We start from the raw sequence: 22,919 nt of genomic DNA on the forward strand, positions 1-22,919 counted from the left end.
TAAGGCAAACTTTTAAAAGCCATTTCCAAATCTTTCGAAATTATCTAAAATGTATTTAATGCTTTTGCCCTTCTGAGTTTTTATAATCTAATTGAAGGAATCAGCATTTCATTTCATAAAGCACTCAAAATAAAATGCATATTTCTCTTGGAACACTATATTACATATACTCTTCGACAAAATAAACAGAACACCTAAAAATCGTGGTATAACTCGTGCATCTTGCGATTAAGTTGGGCAAAAATTTGATACGTTGGTGGATCATGGTATAACGATGAAATGAGGAGACAGCGAGAAACTTAAGGTATAAAGGACATTTATAGGGGTTGCATAATAATTATCAAAAAAGACCACACTACAGAAATCGATAAAATATGCTCTAAAATATGGTCACGTGGTATAAGTACGGCGTATGATCCCCTCCAACGAATAAACAGGCCAGACAGCAGTGAACCATGCTCGATATAAGGGTGTGTTTGTGTCAACAATTTATAAAATTGTTTAATATAATAAATAATTTAAATTGTCTATTTATATAAATTAAATAATTTATTGATATTAATTAGTCCAACATGTTTACTAGCATAACTTTATAACTTCATTACAACAAATAGCCTCATTTGTTGTCATGTGCCCAATGGGACAGTCCTCGTTGCTACTGAATTTTCAGGACTGGCGGGCAGCGTCGCTGGTCAAACCATACAGGAATAGATGGATGATAAAATCAAGATCAAATAGCCATTCTGAAACATCACAGTAGCAACCAAATCCTCTCCCTTCTCTGAGACAGGGGATTGTTTGTGAGCGTGCGGCGTTTTTTCCAGAACGTTCGAAGCATTTCCAACGAGCTTCCTGCGATACAAACCTGCATAGCGATGGCTGACTTTGACTACATTTCCTTTATTGAAATGTGGTTACGCAATAACAGACAAGCACATACTTGCCCATACCTCAAGAGTTCTTATCTATTACCCCAACTGGACATATTATCTAGATGTTCTGGGGACAGAAACATTTCAAGTGAGCGAGTAGCTAATTCCAGGGAGGAGAGCCTAAAAAGCTTCAAGGGTTTTGTTAGGGTTGTTAAATATACAAGAACAGTAAGTCTTAATTGTTTATATAGTAATCTTAGAAGTGTCGTCAGTAAAATGAGCGAATTCGAACTGCTGGTTAAAACAAGTAACGCGGACATAATAGGACTTACAGAGACGTGGTGCCACCCGGAAATTGGGGATGAACAGTTTCAGTACGGCTTGTATAATGTATTCAGGAAGGATAGGGTAGATAGAATGGGTGGTGGGGTAAGGCTTCTTATCAGAAGCGGCCTGAGTGCGACGATAGCTTTCCGGATTCAGTCGTTTCACATGCCACATCACGAGCTAGTACAGAATCTATGGTGTGAGATAGTTGGAAACAAAGGTATAATGAGAGTAGGAGTAATCTACAGGGCACGTGGTTGTGAAGATTATGACGAAAGCCTCTACATGCAAATGGAATGGGCAAGTAAGCGTCAATGCCTTATTATGGGTGATTTCAATCTGCCTCTAATTGATTGGAGTAAATGGGAAGGAAACTCGACATGGGGAACAATTTTTAAATCAACTAGATGACTGTTATTTGTATCATCATGTCAGGGAAAGTACTAGAGAAAAGAATATCCTAGACCTCATCATCACACATGAATCAGATGACATAACAGGGCTGACAGTAGAGGAACCAGTAGCAGGAAGTGATCACGGAGTTCTACGGTGGATGATGACGAGAGAGGTAGCAGTAGTTAAAGGCAAAGGAATGGGTTTTAATTTCAGAAAAGGAAATTATGATGCCTTAAGGTACTACATGGCCTCTATTAACTGGGTAGATATCGCGCAGAGAATGAATACAATTGAACTGTGGTACGCTTTTAAAACATTAATCACAGATGCCTCGAATGCGTATATACCATTAAAAAAATACTCCACGAGTAGGGTTCCAAGTTGGATGAATAGTGAAGTTGCCACATTACTTGAGCAGAAAAAGGTGACATGGAAAAGTTACAGAGCAATAAAAAGTACTGAAGCCTATAACAGCTACAAGATGATCTGTAATAGAGCCACAGAAAAGGTTCGACAGGCAAAGGCAGTTTATGAGAAATCACTAGCAAACAGAGCAAAGAGGGAGGGATAAGGAATTCTTCACATATATAAATTCCCCAGAAGAGAGGGACAAACCAGATCGGATCATTGTGCGACCGAAGTTGAAAAATATGAAATTAATGATATTGAAATTTCGCAAGATTATTTGTTTAAAAAACTTTCGAGCCTACAGGCCAGAATGGCTCCTGGAGTTGACGGAATATACACTATAATCTTAAGGGAGGCGGCAAGTGAGTGCATTGATCCATTGAAGCTAATTATGCTAGCATCACTAGACTCTGGGGAGATTCCTTTGGATAGGAAAAGTGCCAATGTATCTCCCATGCATAAGGGTGCTTCTAAGAGTGAATTGGGAAATTATCGACCTGTCTGTCTGACTTCAGTGGTAGGGAAAATCATGGAGGCAATGATCAAGAGTGGAATTCAGGATCATTTGGATCGAATTGAAATTCTCAAAGAGAGTCACCATGGTTTTGTAAAGGGAAAATCATATTTAACAAATCTGGTTCGCTATTTTGAAAGGGTCAATCACGAGCTGGATTTAGGGAATAATTTCGACATTATTTAGATTTCAGCAAAGCTTTTCACTCAGTCCCACATGAGCGGTTGATTTATAAGCTGGAACAGGTTGGAATTACTGGAAAATCCTTAGATGGATAGCAGGATGTCTTCAGGGCAGGAGGCAGAGGGTTATGATAAATGGCTGTTCCTCGGATTGGGTTGATGTAATAGGCGGTATTCCCCAAGGATCAGTATTAGGACCACTGTTGTTTTTAATTTTCATAAACGATATCGATGAAGGGATAAAGGGCGTGATGTCTAAATTTGCAGATGATGTTAAAATTGGTAGAGTAGTTAATGATTATTGTCAAGCTGAGCTTCTTCAGAAAGACCTAGATAGACTTCAGGAATGGTTAGAAAAATGGCAGCTATGCTTTAATCCAACAAAGTGTAAGGTATTATACCTGGGAAACAGTAATCCCAAAAAAACTTATTCACTTGGTGGAGTTCAACTAAACCCAGTACTGGAGGAAAGGGACTTGGGTGTTACGATACGGTTGGACATGAAATTCTTTGAGCATTGTAAGCAGGTTGCAAAGAAAGCCCATGGTGTCCTATCGATGATCTATCGAACTTTTGCAAGTAGAGATAGGGACGTGATAATCCCATTATATAAGGCTTTTGTTAGACCACACTTGGAATACTTTGTTCAAGTATGGAGACCGCACCTAAAGAAAGATATCGAGCTTCTTGAAAAGGTGCAAAGACGAGTAACTCGCTTGGTGAGATCGGCAAAAGGGAAGGGCGTCCTTATGACGAAAGACTTCGAATATGTGGGTTGCAGAGTTTGGAAACTAGACACCTTACAGCAGATTTGATTGAGGTGTTTAAGGCTCTGAGAGGCATCAGTAAAATGAATGAGAACGAAATTTTCAAGATTATAAATGATGCTAGAACTAGGGGACATAAATTCAAGTTACGGGGGGAAATGTTTAGATTGGACTGCAGGAAGTTTTATTTTAGCCAGCGAGTTATAAATTACTGGATTAAGTTGCCTACATGGGTGGTAGAGGCTGACAGTTTGGGGAAATTCAAAGGTCATCTGGACAGTACCTTCGGGTCAGGGAAGCGCATAGGATGATAGGTTTAATTTTTTTTTTCTTTTATTAATTATTATTATTTATTTTATTTTTTTATCATTGTTTTATTCAGTTTTTTTTTTTTTTTTGGTTGGTGCAGCATAAACCATAGGCTTTCTTGCACCATGCGGCCATTACTAATACTACTGAACATTCTAGCTAATCCGCTTGGATACAAATCTGTTGGCACTGGAAGAACTGAATGGGTTGGAGGAACCATGATCCTGTATAAAGATGAATATCAGTCTACAAAGGAACACCTCTCCAAATCATGACTTTGAAGCCACCTGTACTACCATTTTTCAATGGGAAAATAAAATTACAAATCTGTCTTATATAATGTACCTGCCTCCTGAGCATGCCAGGGATTCAAGAAATGAACTCTTTTCATGACTTACCATTAACCTCAATCCAGCTGTAGATACGATCCTGTTAGGAGACGTTGACATGCCAATTCCAAAACACATCGACGCATAAAGAAATCTTGACTCTTCTTACACAACTTAATTTGAAACAGCTGGTTACTCCAGCTACTAGAGGGAACAACGGTTAGATGGTGTTTATTACTATACACTTAATATTATATTAGCGGACAACTTGTTTCGCTTTAAGTCAGACCACAGTTCCATAGCTGTAGAGACCATATTCAATGTTGTTGGAACCAATCAGAGGGATGGCGGAAATTTTAATGGCATGCAGAGAACGACCTTTTCTTTAAAGTATATCAAGCCAAACATCATCCTCAAAGAACGTCGAGAATACAAATGGCAAGAACTAAACACGAAGCTGGCAGAAGAAGCGCTCCTGCTACTGGCACTAAAGCTCACAAAAATTGCCTATGAAGGCGGATCACGGGTCATAGGGATAATCAGGAAATGCAAAAAAAAACCAGGTTTAATCCACTGATAAAATATGTCTTTCGTAATAAGCAAAGATTTCATAGAAAGTGGCTGAAGACAGTACATCCTAATGACCACATTCTGTATAAAAGAGTGCTCACTTCATAAAGCTAAAAAGGCAAGCACATTACACAGCTGTATTATCAAAGCTCAAACAAGGAAAAGGGTTATTGGTGATAACAAAAAAAAAATGGTGTCATGACTGCCGAGGTCTTTGCCGAACGGTTCAATAAGACATTTGGACAACTTCCCACTCCCAACCAATTAGGAACCGAAGAAAACAGGAAGAGAATAACCGACCTACTTCACCGAATCGCAGTAAAAGAAGAATCCATCTCAAACTTACTCAGAAAGATACTTCTAACAATCATCACAATTACCAAAGAAAACGTCATGAAAGCCATAAATAAACTTCCTAATTAAGCAACAGTTGATCCTGATAACTTCCCCATTTTAATGGCAAAAATCAGCAGCAATTACATTATCGAGGTGTTGCATCATACCTTCAATGAAATCATTCATAAAGGTACACTCCCCTGTATATGGAACAGCTACGTAGTCAGGCCCATTCCCAAAATAAAAAAAAAAAAAACTCCAAAGACTATAGACCCATAGCCATAAGTTGCACCTCACCCAACACTGCTTCGGGCATCGTCCTCTGCACCTACATTCCATCTTATCTGGAAGATCGACTGTTACAAATCTCCTTTAGACCTTTTTTTTTTTTTTTTTGGAATGCAGAAAGCTCTCAACAATAAGGAACAGCTCGATATTATCTTCCTAGACATATTCGCAGATTTTGACAATACAGTATCTTGATAAGGCTCTGGAACAAATTTTATCTTTCTACTTCAAAATACAAGACAATCTCCTGAAGATTTGTAACGTTCTGAAGGAAAGACGTCTCATAATCCGTAATGACGATTTTATTACCCGTTATTTCATTTCGCAGCGAGTGTCACAGGGAGTCGTTCTCTCCTCATTATTTTCTGCAGCTCTGGAACCGTTTTTTGCATACCATAAAGACAACTTGATTACATATGCTGATGACCTGAAATCTATCTTTCGTAAAATCTAAAGATCTACAACGAGTTGAGCAAACAAATCAACCAGCCAATAACACAATAAAAGAACTGGAACATTACCTCGACTGCATTTGACTACATTTAAATCCAAGGAAATCTGCACAGATGACAATTACAAAGAAAAAGAGCAGGAACAATATCTCTATGCTGGTAAGCGAATGCGAAGTTCTAAAGGTTAAATCGCAAGTAGACCTTAGCCTAAAATATGAGGGACTAACATTCTCCGAGCACTTTGATTACATCAAAGCAAAAACATATGCAGCTCTCTGGGCTGCCAAACAGGAATTAATTGGCATTAGAAATCCAGATCTTGTTAAAAAGTATATCTTAAAATGTATACTTCCCATCCCACTGTACGCTTCACAGATTTGGTCCTCTGCCCCCCGAGCAACCTAAAAGCTTTCCTAAGTAATGAATACAGGCTCTTCAGATGGAGGCGCCTCCGTAGCCAGGTGGGAAGTAGCAGCAGTGCGTAGCACACGCTTCTTGATTAGACCCGGGTTCGAGCCCGTCACCACCAAATACGGAAGATGCAGAAAGGTCAGGGAATGACCACCGCATATCCCCGGAGCAATATGGCCTTAGTTGCTAATGCTCTTAAAAAAACCAAATAACAATAATAATAATCTTCAGATGGCAGAACAGGATCTCGAATCACACATTTACTATCTCTAGGCCATCCTACTTTCCAATCTCAGCATTTCTCCCTGGAAACGGACAATCAACACAAGAAACATTTTCACATTAGTCCAACTGCTAACAGGAAGATTAGACGCTCCCAGTATTGACGGCCTGTTTCACTGTCGTCGAGAAGCCACGAGGATTGCTGAAACAAGACATCCTCTTCAAAGCAATTTAAAAAACCTGAACAGCTTAAGTCGCTTTTTTATCCAGCAAACGCAATAGAACTGTTCAATCAACTAAGAATCGAACCTGAAAAGCGCTGTAATGAAAAAGCCTACAGATTGAAAGTCTTTGCCGACTCCTATCGTCTTGTGCAACTGTAATTAATTTTGATCCCTTTTAACTATATATTCTCGGTATTCTAGATGCCAAACTAAGATGTTAAAATTTTAAATATTCTATAATATTCAAAGATGCCAAAAATTTAAGCATTCTATTATAAAATCATAATTACTCATGTGTTTCAAAATTCTGTATTCAACCTTTTAGGGTGAACGTCCCATGGACTTTGTAACCTTTTGCTCATGAGTCCGCTTCACATCTTAGAAAGTAACTCACACCCTTCTAGCCAATGGCTGTTCCAGGGGTGTCTCTTCAACAGAGAAATAAATTGATAATAATAATAACCAATGGCAGCAAGGCATTTTGTCTTTGCGTTTGATATTGTTTGTCGGTGGCACAGAAGTCTAACACAACTTATGATTAGTTGCGTTAGACTTCTGGCCAAATACGAAAATCGTTACTGACAACCAAAATGCTTTTGTAAATTCTACTGTTGTAGAACCTGATTTATTCTTGAAAGGAATAATCTGCTACTAAAAATAAAACAGTAATTTTTTGCCTCTATAACTTATAATTCCGACAGATTTCCCGTCCCAAAATATGTGCTCCATTCGAGGATGGTACAGAACCCATGATGGGAATTTAACTGACGAAGACAGGATCAAGGCATTATGGGAGCTGCACGAACATCCTGATACGATGGGTGATGAACTTGAAAGGCTTAAGAAGATGATGGAAGGTAAGCAACCCTCCGTTTCTTTGGGTTCGCGTGTTTATAATGATATACGTTTTATTCTTAGCATAGAAGTTTTCAGTACATTGCCCAACAAATGGCGTACGCTCGTATGCCGAATACCTAAGACAATAGGGTCAAGGACTTCAAATATTATTTATTACATCAGCTTACTTGCTAATTGATATGAAAGTAGAACATTACAGCTTAGTAGCCTCAGTCACAAACAGTAAATACAGTTTTCCAAGTGAAGGATTTAATTAGTAGTGGAACGAGAGGACAATTATTATAACAGATCCAAACAGTCCCAAAAACTAAATACGTTAATTGGCTACGTTTCGGATTTCTGTATTGAAATCCGTCTTCGGGAGTGGATTTTTGGTTCTATAATACAAAGAGATCCAAAAATACAAATTTTAAGATGGTAGATTGTCAACTTCTCTTTGTATATATTATAAAACCAAAATTCCAGGCCCGAAGACAAATTTCAACACAAATCCGAAAGGTTGCCATTAATTGGTTGTTGGGACTGTTTAGGTGTGCCAATTGCTGTTTTTCCAATATTAGAAAATATGTATTAATAGTGGTCAGTGCCGGCGGCAGACATTTTTTTCGAAATCGAAAGTCACATATTCTGGAGGAATTTTTTTTTATTAATAAATACAAATTTGTAATACAATATACATACAGTACCTTCCAAAAAAGAAAAGTATACGGACGCCCCTGATTTCATAGCCATCGGGACTTCCCATTTGATGAGCCATTTCGGTGCGGCCCAAAATCTCGACAGCCGAAAATTCCGACATACTGATTGTGTGTGTGTATATATATATATATATATATATATATATATACACATTTAATCCAAAAATTAAAATAGACAGAAATTAAAATACATGTATATATAAATAAGAAAAATAGTAGGAAAGCTTATATCAGTGGCAGCAGAAAAGCACAATCCACCACATGTTGCGTATAATAAGCTAAATTAAAATAGGATATTTGCCAATAGCATGGCAAACCAGTAGAGTGAAAAAGAACTCAACCAAATAAAATAGCATAACAATAACAGAAAAATATATATGGGGGGATAAAGAAGAAGAGGGTAGTGTTGAAGCAACGTTCCTAAATTAATTTAGAAAATTAAGCCAATTAAAAGAAATTTAGGCGGCGCCCCCTTCCCCTTGAAGCCACCCGTTTCCGAATTATGTGAAATCTCACTAAAGTGGAAACGTAGACTAACAACATTACGTGACCAATTAATAAAATAAAATATAGACTGACCATTACGTCCCATCTCGACAGAGGACCAAGATCCCAATAATAGTCAGGGAATCACTGCATTTTTATATATATATATTTTATTTTATTTATGTTTTATATTGCATTTTTATATATATATATATATATATATATATATATATATATATATATATAATCATATAAATTAGAATAAAGTTATATAATGAAATAAAATAATGCCAGCAGTACGGCAAGACAAGAGCGAAAAAACAAAATTAAACTTAAATTCAAAAGGAAGGGAAGAGAAATGTAACAAGAGTAAAAATATTGCAGCGAAAACTCTAAATTAATTTAGAAAATTTAAATATACAAATAATCATTCTTTGAAATTTAAAAGCCAATTAAATGAAATTTAGCGGTGCCCCCTCTGATGGGCACCAGGTCCAAATTTATGTGAAATATCACCAAACAGAGATTTAAACTGCTACAACAAAACCAAACAAAACAAAAATAGACTGACCATTATGCCCCATCTCAACAGAGGACCACAAGGCCAATAATGGTCAGGGAATCGCTGCATTTCGAACGCTAAACAAATCACCGCAAAGGAGAAACGATCGCAAGATCAGTCCGCCACACCGATCCCCAGATCGAATCGCCAATGCAGGGAATTGAACAGCGGTGGTCCTGATGCAGCGAAAATCAAAGATAGAACAGACATTAGCACTCCAGTGCAAAGCCACACTACTGACAAAAGCAAATTTAACCCGTTTATATAAATGAATAATGAACTATAGATGGCAGTACAGGCGCAGCGTTAGCAATTCGCCCAATACTATCATGTGACATAATTAGATTTAAATAATGTTAAAAAAGGAATATTACATAATAAAAATAAAAAAAAAAAAAAAAAAAAAGGAGGGTACAGCACACATCAGGGGCAGCAAAACGCATAATCCTCTACATGATGCTTGAAATATAATCATATTTCATAGTTCATTATTCATTTATATAAACGGGTTAAATTTGCTTTTGTCAGTAGTGTGGCTTTGCACTGGAGTGCTAATGTCTGTTCTATCTTTGATTTTCGCTGCATCAGGACCACCGCTGTTCAATTCCCTGCATTGGCGATTCGATCTGGGGATCGGTGTGGCGGACTGATCTTGCGATCGTTTCTCCTTTGCGGTGATTTGTTTAGCGTTCGAAATGCAGCGATTCCCTGACCATTATTGGCCTTGTGGTCCTCTGTTGAGATGGGGCATAATGGTCAGTCTATTTTTGTTTTGTTTGGTTTTGTTGTAGCAGTTTAAATCTCTGTTTGGTGATATTTCACATAAATTTGGACCTGGTGCCCATCAGAGGGGGCACCGCTAAATTTCATTTAATTGGCTTTTAAATTTCAAAGAATGATTATTTGTATATTTAAATTTTCTAAATTAATTTAGAGTTTTCGCTGCAATATTTTTACTCTTGTTACATTTCTCTTCCCTTCCTTTTGAATTTAAGTTTAATTTTGTTTTTTCGCTCTTGTCTTGCCGTACTGCTGGCATTATTTTATTTCATTATATAACTTTATTCTAATTTATATGATTATATTTCAAGCATCATGTAGAGGATTATGCGTTTTGCTGCCCCTGATGTGTGCTGTACCCTCCTTTTTTTTTATTTTTATTATGTAATATTCCTTTTTTAACATTATTTAAATCTAATTATATATATATATATATATATACACACATACACAATCCTAGAGGCCTGACTTAGCTGAGTGGTCAAGAGCGCAAGTGCAGTAGCACACGCTCTTTGAGTGGACAGAGTATGAAGTCTGTGAATGATAAATACGATTAACATTTGTATTTATTGATTTATTGTAAATTCTACTGACCTGGTAGTCGTACCGGAGTACAGACAAGAACATTTTTGTCTGCGCGTGTAGCACAGTGGTATCGTCACCGTCCTTCCCACGCTGGTAGAAAAGACCTGTGTTCGAATTCCGTCCATGACTCGAGGAACTTTTATCAGCTTTTACCAACCTGAGGTTGCTTCCGAAACCATCATCAACAGCCTAAAAACTCTTGTTACATACTTAGCACAATTCTCTCTTTAGATTACCACAAATGGTGTTCTCACTCAAATCATACCCAACTCAACTAAAACTGAAAATTCATGGAACCTCCATCCCTCAAGTAACCACAGAGATCGCAGGGTCAGATTAGATCCAAAATTCAGCTATAAACACCATGTCGCAGATATTCACAACAAGGTATGCCGATCCAGATGGCTTGCCAAACAGCACTCCCTTCATATCACAAAGACTCACTACACCCTTCAATATATTTACCGGTTTCTTCAGCCAGTCGGCACTGAAAACCACGCTAAAAACCATCTCGCCTGATGAGTATTGGCTTCTTCGTTGGGAACTTCCACCCCTCGCGCGCACACTTCGATGCCGACGAATTTCACTATGTACCAGAGAATCAAGAGGAACGCTTACTGGGTGAGGAGCATAGCTACAAAGCATTGGCAAACTTTGCACAAGTTCTTTTTGACAGAAGGCATGCTCTTCCGGCCCCATAGCCACAAGTTTCACTTTGCAAACAACCGTATAAGTCACACGGACAGTCACCACAAAGACAATCCACAAAGGAACTGCGTCCCAGGAAGAAACAACGAACGGAACCTGTTAACCCAACCATAGGAATGGACAAGTACAGCAGCAACACTTCTATAAACAGAAACCATGGACGACACAAACACCAGGATCCAACAACTAAATATTTCTATCCCAAACATAGACTTAGGTAACCACGGATTGGACCAGACCTGACTAATGGACCTGTCCTGGTGCTAAGTGACAACTACGAACAGAATCCTACACCCGGACTAGACAAACTTGGATTCAACAAATGGACTCAGGATCTAACAACTAAAGACCATGAGTCCAGACATAGACATAAATCAACCATGACTCCACACAGAGACATAATCAACCACGGACTAGACTAAATACCCACAACTACGGACCTGACCAAGGGACATGTCCTGCTGCCAAGTGACAACCACGGACAGGAACCTACACCCGGATTGGACAAACTCGGACCCTATAAATGGACCCAACCAAGGATCTGACTCCAGCTGACATGCAGCTTCCAGGCCATACAGCGACCTGTGCCGGCTCCCTTGCCAGGAACACTTTCCTCCCTACCCTGACAAAGGGGGGAGGCAAGTCTTCTTGTTGCACCCCTGCCACCCCACATCTTTCTCTCTGGCGGGGCATGGCCATGCCCGACTGACACATGCTGGGGTCGTCTACTCTATTGACCTGTCCTTCCCAGCTATTCCCCCCAGCCTTCAGTCTACCCCCCTTCTCTATCTGCACGCCAGCGCAAGACACACACAAAAATTCTATCTTCTCTAAATTATTTCGCCCTCTCCTCGGCCATTAAATCTCAAATGCGCCCTCTTCAAAACGGGAGAAACATCATGTGTATGAGATCAACATACAACGCGCGTTTTTTTTTTAGGTCCTAGCCACTGAAATCTCAGAAAATTAGGTGGCAGAACCTGCCAGATTAAATGCAAACTACCGGCTTCCTGGTCTGCCTCCAAGGGGCGAAAGTGGGACAACGTTGGGCCTCAGCAGGGGTCCGGCGGCTAGATCGCCAGAAGAACAACGGTACACGACGCCACACGTTTTAAGATCCATACACTTAAACCTCTGGCCTTTGTAGCTAACGGTATCACCACACAGTGTAAACTATAAGGAGATGGGGGAAACTCCTGGTGCCGTTTGACCCTAAACACACGCTACACACTTCAGAAATCACCAAACTTCTAAACTGCAGAAAAGTCTCAGAACGATTCTTCACTCTCCGCTTACTCGTCTCAATTAAAATGATAGCGAATGAAATTAATGCACCACGTTTTTTGGCAGATGTGTAAATGGAGAATCCCCCCAAAACCCTTAAGAGCCCTCCCTTCTTTACAGTCCGTGGCATGGAGTCTCAGGACAGGCGACAGATTCCTGCCAATGGAGATGCTCCAAAACGTCCAAGGGATGGATGCTGATTACATGAAATTCATTGAGGACAAAGCCTGCAGAAGACGCATCATCAGGAAGCAGCTCGTCTTCAGCCGAGTGACTGTCATTGTTTTTCCTTGATCGGTTTGCTGCTATTGTGAAAAAAAAAACTGTTTTCCCGTGTGTACAACTTGTTTTTTGTTTTTTTTTTCCTGTTTTAGTTCGTTTCTATGTTAAACTCCTAGCATTTTTGCTGTTATGAGCATTGCAGCAAGCATCCATGTAAAATTTATTTATATTCACTGATTGCAATAAAGATATTATAATCAGTTCACAAAAACCAGATTACTGACAATAATTGCAGTTTAATCATATCAAAATCACAGATTAAAATTTGCAAAAATCAAAAAATTATAATCAAACGTTTAAGTATTACAGTTTAATAATCTTAATATAGAAGGTTGTTGAAATATCCCTATAATATAATTGTTAAAATATCCCTTTTAAAGTATCCCTATGTAGAGCGAGTTCTAAGGCTCGTACTGAGAGAAATTTGGACAACAGGTACAATAAAGAATGCGCTCGCCATTTATTGGGAAAAAAAATTAGTTACAAAATTTGTCACTGTATGACGCATAACTACCTTAGTTTACCACATGGTCTGTAAATTGACACGGAGCAACATGGTCTTTGTCGCCGATGACCCTAAAACTCAACAACAACCAACCAACGGACATGAATGTACAAAACTTGGAGTGGCCGGCGCAGGGTGCAGATTTTAATTAATCCCTTACGTCACTGTGGGATAAACTGCAATGTCCAATGCGAACCAGACCATCGCGTTTCATATCGGTAGTAGGGCTGGTTGCTGTTCTGCAAGAGGAATGGAGGACTATAGCTGTATATCATTTCATTGGTTTAAAGCCTATTCAATAAGGTGGAGTGTCTCGTGTGGGGGCCAGGGGTATACACTTAAAATTTACCACAGGAGACTGATTAAGGGTTGTGATTGGCAGTGACGCCAATGTGTGTCTTGATATTTTTTGGTAGGTACTCCTTGTACTGTATATGTGTCTGTCTTTACGGAAGTATTTTCAAGATGAAAGCAGGATTAGTGAACACAAAAGGCCATAATTGGTGTTGCCAAGTAAATCTTCCAGTTACTTGTTTAATTCGTCTAATTTGGATATTATAATAATAGACAACCGCACTCACTTCTTGAAGGATGGCTTTGATACTTATGGTTCCTTGCATGTTGAAGTGCCATCCTAGAATAGAAAAAATTGCCGAAATCGAGGTGCTATCGATTCACAAATGACTGAAACAGGAAGTTTTTTTTTGTAGTTGGCGCATCAGCTTCTGTGGCCATAATGCACCTCCCAAGGTTTTTGCAGTACTTTGATCCAAGCCCGAGGCGGGATTCGAACCCGCGACCTTTGGGTTGCCGGGCAGGCACTTTACCCACCTGGCTAGCCCGGTCGGCGAAACAGGAAGTCCAGTTTATCTTCTTATTTATTTGTGAACGGCATATTGGACTCATGTTGTGAAATATCTTAGTTTCTTGACCCCTTTATGGTCATTCTTGTGTGGATGCTGAGATCTGTGGCCAAAGCAGTCCTCTACAAAATTGTAATAAATGTGTCAAAAACCTGAAGCAGTATGCATCCAACTTTCTAGGATCCTTTTCACGGTCTGACTATAGATGCCTGGAAGGGAAGATGCTGCCGTTATCTTTGGAAAAGAAAAATCGGAGTAGATGTCTATAAAGAATGGGCTACAGATAAACACTAAATTGAAATACGGAGTATAGTATTAGGAATAGGAAAATACGGAGTATAGTATTAACTCTGTGATCATCGAAAGGTGTGACCAAGTTAACGACTTAGGGATTCTCTTTTCCAGCAGTGCTAAATTCGATGCCCATGTCCTTAAAATCACCAGCAAAGCATTCAAAACACTGGGATTCATCAAACGGAACACATACAAGTTCAAAAACTACAGATATGCGGTTATCCTCTATAAAACTATAGTTCTGTCAATCCTTGAATTCAGTTCACCCATCTGGAATCCTCACACAAAGACTTTAACTAACAAAATTGAAGCAGTCCAAAAAAACTTTGTCCGTTACCTTACGTACCGCAATCCTCTATTCTATCACTCAGTGTATTATGAATCGCTGTGTGATTACTTTCATCTGAGGCCTCTGTGCACCAGAAGAGTTACTGCTGACATCGCCCTTCTAGCCAAAGTAATCACTGGAATTTACGAAGCATCTGATATCCTGAGTAAAATAAACTTCAATGCTCCTTGTAGACAAGTCAGGAACCTTACACCGTTTCGCCTTGACTCTGCCAACACGGACTTAATGAAGTTCAGTCCACTGAACAGAATCAGCAAATCAGCAAATGACTCTCGCATTGACTTCTTTGACAACTCCCAATCACTGATGAACTCCATCCACAAGTTTGCCTCTTCACTTAAACTGCAAAGTGACTAGCTCACATCTAATTATTGTAGCTTATTATTTGTTATATTATTTTTCTATTCTCTAACGGATTAATTATTACTTGTTTTACCGGTAACTTAACTTAATACAATCCTCTTTTGTACATATGCTTTTATTGTTTGAATCTATATCAATGTTTATCGTCCTGTTGGATTTCATATTATTGTTATTATGTTTATTGATCTCATCTCAGATACACTGTTAATGGTAACCTGTTGGTTATCTTGTTATTAATAAAATAAAATAAAATAAAAAATGAACTATCGAAAACAGTCAAGACCATAGACTTTTTTGGACAGTTTTTTTTTCCTCAGTACTTAAATTTTCACTCAATTTTTTTCCCTTCAACTTAGTTGGAATCATGCCTAGAAATTATCATTTTTCTCTTGAGTAATTAAATATGTAAGATGGGAACTGTGCTAGTAGGGAAGTTAAAATTTTTGCAATTATCCACTCTGTTGCAAGTTCGACTCTAAAATCAAGAACTGCTCATATAAGTAATGAATAGTTCATTGAGTAACTTAATATAACCACACAGTTATTACGAACTTCAGAAATACATACATTAGTTTACAGTAAAGGTTTGATCATAATCTTCTTCATTTCTTTCGTGTAATCTTCTTCCCACGTAATTGCCAAAAGAATAATTTCTTTGTAAGTTAATTTATTTAATATTCAAATGGTTAAATAGAAAACTTATATTTGACTCCTTTTTCTTTTGTCTTTTAACCTCTCAGGTGTTCCGGATTTGGTTCTTCCAATGGACGAGTTCTTTCTGCTCAAGTTCCTCCGTGCCCGGAAGTACAACTGTACACGAGCAGCAAAACTAATAACAAATTACTACAAATATCGCTCGAAGCACTCGGACGTCTATGGAAACCTTTCTCCGGATGCCTTGAGTGAAGTATTCCAAAAAAATTTGGTTGCAGTGCTGCCCTACAGAGACTCCAAAGGGAGAAGCATCGTGGTTCTACGAGTGGGTGAGTTGTTAAATATAGAAAGTCAGCGATTATTTATTTTTTTGTACGTATAATACAAAGCTCTCCACATAAGCTGTCCATATGTTGTAATGAAACGTTGGATATTATTCTTGTTGCCATGCGCTGGTTAAGGAAGGAAGGAATGAATGGGCAACGTGGAGATGGGCAAAGGCGAAATATTTGCTGTTTGTTCTTTTCTTTTTTTTTTTTTTTTTTGTTGTAAATCATGAATTATTGATATTTCATAATAACGTATCTGAAATGAAACACTGAGAATATTAACTACTTGTTATTCTAATATTATTGGAAATGAAATGCTCTTGTAACCTTCAAATTCGCCACCCTAAATCGCCAGACACAGCTATGTGCGAATAATCCATTACACATTAAATTTACTATGTATTAATTATGCTAAAATTCTTTTAAACCTTGTTTATGGTCCAAAATTACTCACAGAGCTTTTAAAACTGATTTTGCGCATCATGAAAATAGACAGATCGCGATAAGTGGTTTTCTTTTCTTCATTTGTGAAAATTTTAAATTCGCATAATTTTTTATTCAGTAGCCTAAATTAAAATTTATAATAACCGTGTGATAATACTTAACTGCAGTCGAAGTTTTCTGGCTAAATACCCAACCAATCTTGCACAAAATTTGGAGAAAAAGTACAGTAAGATGGAATAGCGTATTGAGGTATCGCCCTTGATGAATCCATTGATTGAAGAGCGTTTAACATTATATATAAATTTCATTTCTAGCGCGTTTAATCAAGGTGCATATTTTGCTGGAGTTGTATCTTCTTCCTGGATTCTTGTTAATATAAAGAAGTCTCCCTTTTATATATCTCCCCTGACTGCTGAATACGGTCAATCTGCCAACCCGTATTGGATCAGATTGACAGATTATGGTCCATTCCCGCAAGATGACTTGTTGAGGAGGCATCCATTCTGCAGTGGATTGACAACAGCTGCAGATTTATTTATATATATAGAAAGGTAGGCTTATATAAAAGATCATCTCGACAAACTTCTACATATTCTTCTAGCTATTTTCTTTTTAATCATACATACAAAAGAACGCTATGCCTTTCTTATATGATGACAAATTCTGTATAATGAAATTTTATTCGTTCAGTTGATTAAGTAAACATTACCGAGTTTGGTTTGAGTATCAAAATAAACATTGTCTGAGAGGCTTATATTCAGACATCTTCGATAACATTTTACTTATTTCTGTTCTACAGGTGAACCTGAAAGGTTTCCGTTTATCGTAGGGATGCGTGCTGCTGTACTCACCTTGGAAAAAGTCGTTGAGAACGAGATTAGCCAGATCAATGGCGTTGTAATCATAATTGATTTGAATGGATTCAAATGGGCCCATGCTCGACAAATGAGCAGCCCGACTGCCGTCTTCAAAATCCTATCTCTAATTCAGGTACCATTTTCAGTCCCTTGTCTTTATGAACTTCGTTTATTCTTTCAGCCACGAAAGACACCGTGGCTGATTAGAGTGAACTTCTGTTTTGCAAACAGAAATAAACATTTGATTTGCTGAATTTCAAGAATTAAATAAATACAAACGACATTTCCTATTAATTTCCAATCTGGACCAAAATAATTGGTTATTGCACCCATTGCAAAGTTGTGGGCATACAACATTATGACAAAACATGAAAAACTGACAAAATATGACCGAAGTAGTCGTACACGTTTGTCTATGACTAACCCTTAGGCAACAAGAACCCACCCTTAAGCAAAGAGAACTTCAAATTAATATTGATAAACCTTATTTGTTGCCCATCTTAGAGATACCAGTTTAAATATTATAGTGTTTTGAGGCGCGTCATCATCAATTCTCTCAGCATGGCTCGCACTTGTTTGACAGATGAAACAGTTTATGTGGAAATGGGAGATCCACTTTCAGGGACAAATAGATAGCAAGCAGATAGAAATGTATCATCAACAGTGGCTTCACTTTTCCTGAGATAGACTGAGACCTGTTGTTAGAACGCTCAAATAACAGCAGTTCATTTTTTTTGCTGGACTGGACCACTGCTTGTATCAGCGTGTTAAAAGTGCCACATGAGATTTTAAATCACATTGCAGTCCGGCGAATTGGTTTCAAATTTAAATTTTCCAATTTCAACTAACAGTTTCCACACATGGCCACATCATTTCCGCTCATGAAACTAACAGCTTTTAATGTTGCATTCCTCTTCTCTCCCTTGTTCTGTTCTTTTAAATAAGATATTACATTTATTTCATCTGAAAATGATTCTTCATAGCCTCAGTATTTCTGGAGCTAAGGATAATCACCTCACGGGTTGAACAAACTTTGATTTTCAGTTTTATATTTTTAGGATTCGTTCCCGATTCGCTTAAAAGGAGTTCACATAGTAAACCATCCCTATGTCTTCGAAGCTGTGTACTCCATTTTGAAGCCTTTTCTGAAGGAAAAATTGAAGGAAAGGGTAAGTGTGGAAGGTTAAAAGAAAAATGACTTTTTTGCGAAGTTTGTTAGTCTATTTGAAATAAAAATACCACAAGCTCCCCTCCTCCTTAGCATGTATTCCTTTAAGACGATCTCTCTTTCAAACGCTATTACCTATTAAACCCTTTTTTAAAACCTTCTATGGAGTTCTAAACAAAGTTCTTGAATATAAATATTTCTCAAATTTTACAGTTCATTATGATGCAGTCTCATCGCTAATTCCTTACTAAATAGTATAAAATAATGTTGAAAATCACAGTTACTCTTTCTCTAATTATAAAATGAACAAATCAAATCATTTGGTTTTAATACAATTGTTCCCCGCTATAAAGCAGTTCACTCAGCACTTGTTCTCTATAGCGCTCTGTTTCCCTCCCCAAGAATTGTGCTCTGTTTTCCTTGGAATTGCACTTGTTCACTTCAAACGCCTTGGGAAGAGTAATCCATTAGGAGGTGTCTCAGTGCCTGAGAGGCCCATTAAAAAAACCATTTAAATTTTCCTGTTTAATTCGGTTTTTTAATCAAATTCAATTCACAGTACCTCCTTCAAAGGCATGTGTTTCGATTTAAATTGACCTTTAACCGATATTATAATTTATACTACATTTAGTGGTTTTGAGCAACTTTAAAATAAATCGTATCACAAAGCGTTATAGCAAATAATGTAAATACAGTATACAGTAAAGTTGCGCAACATTAAGGCAAACTTGCATTTTATTTAGCATATACTCTGTTTTACGCGTAATTTATGTATTTAAATTTTGATATTTAAAGCTTTAAATATTTCTGCTACATTTAATATTCTTATATAGGGAAATGGTGCCTTAAAATCAACCATAAACACGGGTCATGCCAACCAGTTAAAACTTTTTGCATTATAGTCGATGGATAAAACACCCCCGCTTAACGCGGGTTCACTTAGCCCTCTGTTTTAAGCCCCCAGTTAAATACGCTAAGCGAAAGACGCCTGTATTGATTTGTCCATTTTACAATGTTTGTTATTTTCTAAAATGATATTTTCTGAAACCTGCATAATTTCTCGTATATTATAAAATTCTGTGCCATTTGGAAAGCAAGAGATTCTCATGGCGTTTAATGTTTTAAAAAGAAGGGACCCATTCAGCAATTCGAGTCTCAAATTCTTTAAAAATACCTATAATTCACTGAAAATACTTTTCACATCCACTGTATGCGATGACAGCTTCTTTGCCTCACCATTACAATTAACTTACATTTATGATCTAGAATCTGCTTGCTAAAGAACTGAAACTTAAAATACAATGTCATCCATTCAACCAAAGCGAAAAGCCATAAGGTACGATTTTAATAATAAGAGGTCTCTTTGTTCACTTTAGAATACAAAATCTTACTCATATTTTGCTTTCCCTTTCAGTTCCAGTTCCACGGAGGAGACATGAGTTCCTTACATGACTACCTCCCACCAGAAATTTTACCCAACGAATACAATGGACTGCTGGAACCCATGAACTCTATGCCCTGGTTCGAGTCTCTTCTCTCCTGGAACGACACCTGGCAGCACAACCTCAATAAATTTGGGTTTCACTTATCTGCAGATGATTCCGACAACTCCTGATCTTCAACTGATAAAGTTTGATTTCGAACAATCAAGAAGATTCCCCTGAGGAATTTTAGCGATCCTCGTCTGCTATCATTTATTCTGCTTACATGGAAACAAGACCCATTTATGACTGTAGTCAATTTGCAGAGGAAGTCTCTAATTACTCTTTGATTATTCGACCTCCACGGCAACGTGTGAACCCTCACATAAATTTACAATCAGTTGCATTCAAGAAGCCATCCGTCCAATACAATCTGTCGATTTTAATACAATGACGACAAATAGTGAATATTTGGACTTTTATGAAAACTTTGTAAATTAAAGTCTGAAATGCCTGATTAATACTCATTAGAATCTGTCTTGTCTCTTTCCCTTGAAATCTGTATAATTTGCCTTCAACACCTTGATTGTAACCATTTTACGGATACTAATCCTTTTTTTCTTTCTTTCAAACTTTTCGGGTGCCAGAGAAAGCACAAGCAACATTGAAAAATTCAAGATTTGCAGTCATTATCTGCCTTCAGACTTTCACTTCAAAGCAAGAATGACATTTCTTATAAGGCAAATTCTATATATCATTTTTAATAATGTTTATACACAAGAATTAAATTTTTAAAAAGATCAAAAAATACAGTACATCAAGAGGATCTTCTTTTGAACACGATCGTGTTAACATTTCTTTCTCAGATAGTACACTCAATTCTCTCCAAATATCTAAAAGAAATAAGACTGCAAGTCATATTTAAAGTTTGATACGGATGTATCTTGTTACGCGTATTCAGATAATATTGGAGAACCTGCAAACATGGCTACTTTTTATCGGAACTCTCTGGGAAGCATTTAAATTATTTTATCTTCAAGTGGCGTGAAATTTACTTTTGAACTCTTCATGAAGTTAATGAAATTTCACTATGAAATATCCATGATAATGTATTAGTGATCTTCTGTGTATTTTCCCTCTAGAAGACCCATTTGTTTCAGGGAATCGCCCTTGAATGGGTGCATTACAAAACATGGAAATTTTTAGTTTTCCACCAGAATTAATGTCTCTATGATAATGCAAGCACGTCCTTTGATTTCACTAACAAAAACAACACTCCTTTTGTCATTGGTAAATCAAAACATATACTAACCTAGTGATAGGTCAAACACACTTATTTGAAGAAAAGTTTCTTGGAATAACTTTCGTTTTTTCCTCAGCTTCAGCTGACGTCAGTCCAACTTTCTTCACTTCGATTGAATGTACCATACCCTTGAACTAGTTCTCTCTGGTGAAATTACTGCTGGACCTAGTAATTGGCGACACTAAACGCAAAATATCTGGTTGATATGGATAATTTCAGTGCATTTTCATTATTTTTATCGGAAAATATGCATTTACAGAATATTAGATTCTGATACCACATAATTGCAAAAGTTTGACCCAATGTCGTTAATCTTTCTTTCATCAGCATCCTATAAGAGTAACTTCGATGGAGTCATACCAAATTCAGTACAGTGTTGAATTTGGAGTATGTGTGATTTCATATTCAATTATTTGTAAATGTATCAATTATTTTTGAAATAGCCCCTAATTTATTGCCTCCTGCGTTTCATCACTTCTCTACTAAGAACAACGTCAAATCTTGTGGCTAATAATAATTAGTTATTGTAGTTGTTGTTGGGTTTTAGGCGCATCAGCAACTTAGGCCATATGTAATATGCTACTAAATTGCATGTGCTCTGTGGTCGGCTTGCTGAACGAAAAACCCATGTTTCCGGGAGAAGAAAAAACCATGCAACCCTCACGTGGGTTGCAATATAGACCAACTATTATATGTTAATATAATATGAATGACAATTAAACATTACGTTAACAGGATAATAAGACTAATTGCTGAAACACCCATGTATACCATGGGTCCACATAGACAGCTGTAACTTCGATTATGCTGGAGAGGTCTTTATAGAAATGTAACAATGGGGAGCTGTATCCCAGAGACTTCAACTTGCGGAGGCCGCCTGAGGTACAGTTTATTTTTAAACAGCATCATTTTAGCCTTGCTTGGATTTATCCGTAGTTTATCTAGTGCGCCCCAGGAAGAGAGGTCGTCAGGGACCCGATTAGCCTTGTCTTCTATGGCTTTTCGAGAGCGGCCGGACACCACGATCGTGAGTTCGTCCGCAAAGGCAACAATCTTGGTATTGGCAAGGAGCGAGAAAGCCAGTCTTGTAGGATCATATTCCACACGAGAGGTCCCAGGACTGAGCCCTGAAGATGCCCCCCTGGTGATTGGCCTGGAGACATGATGGTATTTTGACTTTAGATAAACGCATAGCTAAGGTGATTTTTAAATTGTTAGCTCCATTAGCGACGGAAATAGGGGGGCGGGCACTAAAATGACTGACATGTTCCTGTCTGGTGCCGCCATTTTTAATTTTAAAAATATTTTAAACCTACTCGTTGAGCTCTTTCCAGCGGTGTATATAATAAGCTATAGGTTATCGACAACAGTTTTGTCCCCCACATTTTACCCCTCCCCCATTTCTCAGACAAATTTTTGTCAACAACGTTCAATATGGCACAATAAAACCCACGCAAAATTTCAAGTCAATAGGTTGAGTGGTTCCAGAGATACAATGCTGTGACAGACGGACGGACAG

General features: G+C 37.8%; 1 protein-coding gene across 1 annotated transcript in view; it reads left to right on the top strand.

Moving 5' to 3' along the window:
* The window catches only part of LOC150077712 (clavesin-2-like), a 144,169-nt gene extending 123,598 nt beyond the window's left edge, over window positions 1-20,571 (top strand). The window contains exons 6-10 of the mRNA XM_090385218.1: window positions 7,309-7,464; window positions 15,965-16,207; window positions 17,451-17,641; window positions 18,567-18,677; window positions 20,091-20,571. Of these exons, the coding sequence (XP_090241344.1) occupies window positions 7,309-7,464; window positions 15,965-16,207; window positions 17,451-17,641; window positions 18,567-18,677; window positions 20,091-20,291 (902 nt within the window). The 3' untranslated portion in view covers window positions 20,292-20,571. The remainder of the gene's footprint in view (window positions 1-7,308; window positions 7,465-15,964; window positions 16,208-17,450; window positions 17,642-18,566; window positions 18,678-20,090) is intronic.
* The last annotated feature ends 2,348 nt before the right edge of the window (window positions 20,572-22,919 follow it).

Source organism: Mastigoproctus giganteus, chromosome 11, assembly GCF_048544385.1.
Source record: "Mastigoproctus giganteus isolate SK-2022 chromosome 11, ASM4854438v1, whole genome shotgun sequence".
In the NCBI taxonomy this organism is placed as follows: Eukaryota; Metazoa; Arthropoda; class Arachnida; order Uropygi; family Thelyphonidae; genus Mastigoproctus; species Mastigoproctus giganteus.